The sequence below is a fragment of the Arachis duranensis genome, chromosome 3 (assembly GCF_000817695.3).
Source record: "Arachis duranensis cultivar V14167 chromosome 3, aradu.V14167.gnm2.J7QH, whole genome shotgun sequence".
Taxonomy (NCBI): domain Eukaryota; kingdom Viridiplantae; phylum Streptophyta; class Magnoliopsida; order Fabales; family Fabaceae; genus Arachis; species Arachis duranensis.
In genome coordinates this window covers 40,975,437-40,982,056 of record NC_029774.3, presented here as the reverse complement: position 1 = coordinate 40,982,056, position 6,620 = coordinate 40,975,437, and the positions used below count along the sequence as shown (strand labels likewise).

The window sequence follows — 6,620 nt, the reverse complement described above, 5'->3', positions numbered from 1 at the left end:
ATGCCCAGGAAAGCTCGCTTCAAGAAAGGCACAAGAGTCGAGCCACTGCGTCAGCAGCCTCCAGCTACACCTCCTGTGTCTTCACCATCCGATGACGATGACTGGCTCATCCCTCTGCCTCCCAGTAATGGTGGTGTCTTCGCAGCGGCTATTCTGCAACCCTTTCGTCCGCCCAGGAGCGAACCAAGACCTGAGCCACAGGCCGCTAACGGTTCATGAGTGACGGAACCGTGCAATGAAGACATTGACCCGGAGGCGAACGAGGTAGATTCGTTTGAGGAACATATTGACAGGATGTTTGCTGCTTCTGATGCTGCAAAGCGCAAACGACGAAAGACTACTGAGTTTTGGGATGTTGATCTCATTGGTAACAAGTGTTGAACTTTAAATCTTTTTAATTGATCATCTTAAGATTTTGTTATGCTCCTTACATGTGGGGCACATTGAGCACATAAATTACATTTTTTCTTCTTTGTTGTTAGATTCTGAAGGAATAATCAAACAAGCTAAAATGAGTGTGAGAGAGGCTATGGAGTGGTCTCTTAATGGTAGCAAGATCATCCAGAGGTTCAATGAGGAACTGCAAGCAGTCAAAGATGGAGCTGGCCTGTTGAGTGGCATTCTAGGAGCGCTGGGTTCTGATTTCAGCAAATTTCCTATCTGTGAAAAGAGTTGGGCAAAGGTGCGGGGCAAAGACAGGGTTTATGACGATTGTATAAAGATAACGACTTTTGGCATTGTTTAAACATATCAAACCTTCAACTTGCTGGACATTGTCATCGCAGAAGATGTTCCACTTCCAGGATAGCAGTGGTTTAATCAATAAATCATTTTTAAAACAAATGGAAAGTCTTTGAAGGACACAAAGGGGAGGCTGTTTGACTCGCATTACAAAGCAACAAGGACACTTGAGCAGCACCCGGAGAGAATTCCTAGAGAGCATTGGAAGTGTTTCATTGAGTATCCTAATGATCCTGCAACAAAGGTACCCCATTCATTTAATACATATACCTTTTTAAAAAATGAATATCCTTGAAATCAAAAAATGTAATCCGTTTGTTTTGTTAATATGATTTGGTATAAATAAATAGTTTTTATTCTGATTGAGCTGAATTTGAACCATGTTGATTAATATACATGATTAATTCACTTTAATATATCAATTCCCAGCACAGGCTGTTTGACTAAGATCATAATATATACATGCATGATGCTGAGATTGGTGTACACCATTCTTCCTTAGAACCTTATTTTTTGTAGGTTACCATACAAGACAATTAATTTAAGTTGAGTACCCCTATTATTATAATTTATGCTATATGATTGTTATTGGACTATCTCACAGGGGCTGCTAAATGTTTTTTCCGTTAGTTATGGTATGAGTTATGGGTGGCATTTGCATATTAGAAATAAAATAATATTGTTAACTTCTTATATGTAAATAGGGACTGCATCCGTATAACTATTCTTTTTGTTAAAGCAATACTTAAATTTAGATTACGTACAGTTTATTCAAATTCCACACTAGTATACTTAATGCCCCATTATCTTGAGTCTCTTGCAACGTAGGATATATGTATACTATACTTAGCAAGTTTTAGTACTTCATTGAATTCAAGCTTAGTGTTGATTTTTAATAGGCGAATTGTAAGCAAAACGCGCTGAATCGAAAGAAGCAACTTTACACGCACACTGGCGGATCTAAAAGCATGGCAAGGGCTAGGGAAGAAGAGGTAATATAAACTTGTAATAGAGAATAAGTGGCTTTTAGTGTTGATTTATTCATAGAGTAAACAATGTTAGAAGTATTGAAAAAATTTATAGAAGTGAAATTCATGGGATAAATTTTATTATCACAGTCACAACTACAAGGGAGGACTGTTGGTAGGGGAGAAGTATGGATCCTAAAGCACAAAAGATCTGATGGCAGCTATATACATGAAGAAGCTCCGAGGATTGGTGTAAGTACACTTAGTCATATATGTTGTAACATGTTGGGTTTAGCAAGTAACATGTCTTGAGTATGCTATTAGCTTGGTGTGATTGTGTAATTATGTTTATGCCTGCAGGAAAAAATATCTGAGATTGAGCAACTGGATGAATCTACAAGAATATTGTTAGAGAATGATTCTCTTGCCCAAGCTCTGGGCAAAGAGCACCCGAGTAGAGTGCGTGAGATGGGACACGGGCCGACACCAAGTCAACTCTTCCGTCCGAGTTTACAGCCGCCGGTGGATAGAACTCAAGTAGAAGAGACCCAAAGGATGCTGTGTGAACTACAAGCGGAGGTGACGACCGAAAAATTGAAGAGGAAAGCTTTGGAGGATGAATTAGCAGCAGAAAAGACGAAGAGGTAGGAAATAGAGAGTGTGCTGAGTTATCTAGTCCAACAGCAATGTGGGGAGCTGCCTCCAGACATCGCTGCACGGATGAATTCTTTGGACAGACATGGAGGAACATAGATATTAGGATTTATGTGATACTTAGATTTTCATTACATGTTTTGTTTATGTTAAATATGGGGCATTAAGTATTAGCCAAGTACTTTACCTTTTTAGATGACTATTGAAATACCTTATTGACATTATTAAAATAGGCATGTTAGATTGCTTTGCAGTTAAATATTAATGAGTTTTTTTCCATAGTGCAGCATTTTATAGAAAAAAAAGTTTAATATTCTTTAATTAAAAAAGATGGAAAAATATATAAAATATAAAAAATAACAAAAATTAAGTAACGTTAAGATCCTTTAAATTAAAATTAGTTTAGAAAAAAAGGGCCAGATTTGTAAAATTACCCAAAATAAAAAAAAAGTCGGAATAGTGGCAGTTTCAACCCACCGCGAATAAAATATTTAAAAAACGAAGCCTCAAATAGCGTCGGTTCTAAAACCGCCGCAAATCAATTTCATTAAATATGATCCTTAAAACTGCGGCAGTTATAAACCGCCACTAAGGTGTTCGACGCAAAACCACTGATTTGCGGTAGTTATGCCAGTGGTTGCTGGTAACCGCCGCAAAATGTAATTCCCGCGCCCTTATGCACTGTGGAGGTTGTTTCGCTAGCAATCTTTTTAGCGGCGGTTTAAAACCGCCGCAATTTGGCAAATAAACCGCCGCTATTCTTTGCTTCTCCTGTAGTGCTGAGGTATCAGGACCTGGTGGGACGGAAATGAGAAACCTTTGGACTTGCCCCCTATCCGTGAGTTCCCTTAGCTATGACTTAAAAATCGGTGTTGGGCGGTTTATCTCCTTGCAAAGTAGCCTTAGAGTAGTCTGTCGGCTAGTCTATATGGCGACCTTACTCCAATCACACTCGAGTACGAAGCATAGACCTGTCATTTGAAAAGGAATGTAATCTGTCGGGTCTCAAAAGGAAGCGGACGTAGGATGCGATGTCATTCCGATGTTAATAATATTACACAACTTATGGGTTCAGGTTAGAGACACTAACCTCCTTGCTCGCGCTCAGCAATCGACAGTTGACGCAGAGTTTCGTCCGGCCATTGTGGTAGTCTTGGCTGCGTACTTAGAATTAAAGGTGTGGAAGGACCTCCGTCATGTTGTGTAGCTTGAGCTATGATCCCCCAGATGTGTTGAATGGCAGTAACCTCAGCAACGCTTGGGCAGTGGTGGGTTGGGTTCCACATAGGTTGATAAATCGGTACGCTTTCAGTTTTAGGTATGTGGAGGTGTGATCACGTGATTAGTAGGGTTGATGTCCCTTACCAGGATGGAGTTAAAGGAATTTATAGTTGCTCGGTTCCTACAGAGAGATGACGTCGAAGAGAATGGGCTGCCAAATTTTAGATGTGCACCAGAGGAAGAGTTTATTTCCACTTGTCTTGTTTCGTGATTTTTAGTCCTAGACTCAAGGCGAAGCTATAGGAACCTAAGCAGGTGGTCAATAAGTCATAATTTATTTTTGGGTTTAAAAATAATTAAATATTATTAATTGAAAATAATAAATTTTAATTTGAAACTAAAAATGTCTAAAAATAACTAACTCACATTGGATAACGATGATTACATGTAGTATAAAAATTTTATTTATTTAGTGGATAAGTAACACTTTTCTTATCTGAAGTAATTATTGATTGAGAAGAAGAATTTTACTTATATTCAAAGAATTAAACAGGAGTTCAGCAATGATCTGATTGACTAATTTGAAGAGGAATACTCACCAAAAAAAATTGAAGACGAAAATTATCACCTTTGGCTTTTTTTCTATGGATACTAAATTAAATTTAACCCAATACATGCAGATACACATGAAATTAAACAACATAACTTTTTAAACAAATTTTTTACCAAAAATAATTTTGAATTTAGTTTCAGTCGCCAAAAAACAATATCATAATAGAGTCAAATATATTCAGTCGGATATAATCATTATCATTTTTTAATCACCGAACACGACAAACATGGTCAAAAGAATAGCACCAGTGATTGAACTTAATAGGTTACTAATTCATTGTTTTCTTTGTTCAACCTCAATATATTAGCACCAATCTTCATTAAGAAAGTGAACAAAAATTTTTGACAATATTTCTAGAATAAAACCAATTTTTTTTAGCGAAATCGCTACATCCTTACATGATTTTGTAATTTGTTTTTTTCTTCTGACCACGTTATTTTTTCTTATTTGCACCCCTTCATATAAAATAAATAAAGTTTGATTTAATTTCTTCTTTCTATAAAGAACGAGTTAATTTTAATATTAAAACAGTATTAAACGAACATACTGATGGAATTATTATACTTTTTTTTCGATACACCTATTTTTATTGTTAACATTTTTTAAGAAAATAGAATTCTTAAGATAGATATAAGAGGAGTCCTAGTAATTTTTGTTTATGTTACAAAATCAGAATCCTTTTTGTATGAAAGGATTGGCGGAAAACTGGTGTAATATCCATAAGAACCTCATCAAACATGTTGTGGTTATATTTGTTTGTTGCTGATAACGAAAATACTCAAAAACAATTTGAGAATGTAACATAGATAGAAATGAACTATTACAGGTGACACAGTTACGAGAGTAAATCAATTTGTTATGCTTTAGTATAAGTTATATATAATATTAATGGAGCCTTTTTAAATGTGTAATATTGAGGTTCTAAAATTGGGATTGAGATTGTTAAATAAGGTTTGTCAAGGATTGAGGGAATGTAACCCATAATGTACTAAACAAATCCTATCGTGACCACTCTCAATACCTTATTAAACATGGGAATGCATGAACTTTTAGACCTCACTCCTTATTCGGACATGTAGTAAACGCATTGGCCGACAAGTCTCCGCCTTAGTTGGTACATGTTTCGATACAATTTTCCCAATGCAACCCAATTCCAGAGCATAAAATGAGATGAAATCCATGACGTAAGAAAGAACTTGTGCACTACACACTTTCAGTTGTGGTCTAGTCACGGTACGTGCTCACTTGTGGATGTGTTAGAGGAGGTGTTAATCTTGTATGATTGAGAAAACCGTGCACGGTGTGTATATCTGGGGAAGCTTAAATTTTGTATTGAGAAGGCAAGACCATGGCCATGAGGGTGCCTTCCTATATATGGTTGTGCATGGGAGGTGAAATGGGGACCACAAAAAAAAGTGACAAGTAGGTTGTGTTGACGTTATTTTCATTGTTTTTCTTAGTGTAAGACAAGGAAGGGAATTTATGCATGATAACAACTAATTCTTATGTTCATTTTATATTAAATTTTTGGAAGTGGTAGTTATCCTTTGAAATAAAGTCCTTGCAATTTTTATATAATATTCTTCTCTTCTGTAAGTCAGTTTAACTTTTTTTTTTTGTATCAATTAATGTTAACTTTAACTATTTTTCAAGAAAAAATAAATTATTTTTTATAAAAATAGCTTCTTGTAAAACCCGGTTAATTAACGGCTAATTAACCCATAAATGAGAATTTATTCTAGAAAGCCTAAAATGTGATTTTTATGGCTAAATGTGATAGAGGAGATTGAGACGAGAATTTCGGTACCAATTTTATAGAAATCGGACCAAGATTGGACCGAACGGGCCAAACCGGGCCAACCGGACCCAAAGTGGGCCCTTGGCCCAACATAACTAAACCAAAACTCTAGTTTTCAGCACTCTCTCTCCTCACAACACTCAAACTCACGCTGAAAATTGAAGAGAGGGGAGGAAGAACACTCTCTCAAGTTCTTTCTCTCACTTGATCTTCAAATCACCATAACTTTTGATCTAGAGCTCCGATTGCCGCTCCGTTTGCGGCCACGCGTTCACCGCGGAGAGCTCTACAAAACCCATACAATTAATTTTGAGGTAAGCCACAAGTTTCTGTTCGAAATTCCAGCCCTTGTTTTCGAGTTTCATGGGTGAAATGTTGAGATTTTGGGTTCTTTGATGTTATAGGACCCAACTCTCTTGAAGGAGAAGGTTAATCTTGTCTCCTTGGACCTTGGGTGTGGTAAGATTCTCAACCCTAGTGTAATTTTGTTGTTTTATGATGTTTGGGTTTTGAGATGTTGTGTATGGGTATGATGATTGTGGCTTAAGTTGTGTATATGTGAATATTGGAGCTTGATTGGTGATTTTGAAAAGCTTGAAAAAGGGATTTGGTGGTGAAAAATCTG

The 6,620-nt window shown here is 36.6% G+C and overlaps 1 protein-coding gene across 1 annotated transcript; it reads left to right on the top strand.

Moving 5' to 3' along the window:
• Positions 1 to 2,357, top strand: LOC110278568 (uncharacterized). The gene is made up of 7 exons (XM_021136819.2): positions 1 to 124; positions 242 to 367; positions 483 to 682; positions 851 to 985; positions 1,641 to 1,733; positions 1,860 to 1,961; positions 2,070 to 2,357. Exons 1-7 carry the CDS (start codon positions 1 to 3, stop codon positions 2,355 to 2,357), a joined length of 1,068 nt encoding a protein of 355 aa, XP_020992478.2.
• Positions 2,358 to 6,620: the final 4,263 nt, after the last annotated feature.

Coding starts and splice junctions, on each gene's coding strand:
- LOC110278568 (XM_021136819.2), top strand. CDS start 1: ATGCCCAGGAAAGCTCGCTTCAAGAAAGGCACAAGAGTCGAGCCACTG. Junction 368..482: donor TTGGGATGTTGATCTCATTG/GTAACAAGTGTT, acceptor CTTTGTTGTTAG/ATTCTGAAGGAATAATCAAA. Junction 683..850: donor GTGAAAAGAGTTGGGCAAAG/GTGCGGGGCAAA, acceptor ACAAATGGAAAG/TCTTTGAAGGACACAAAGGG.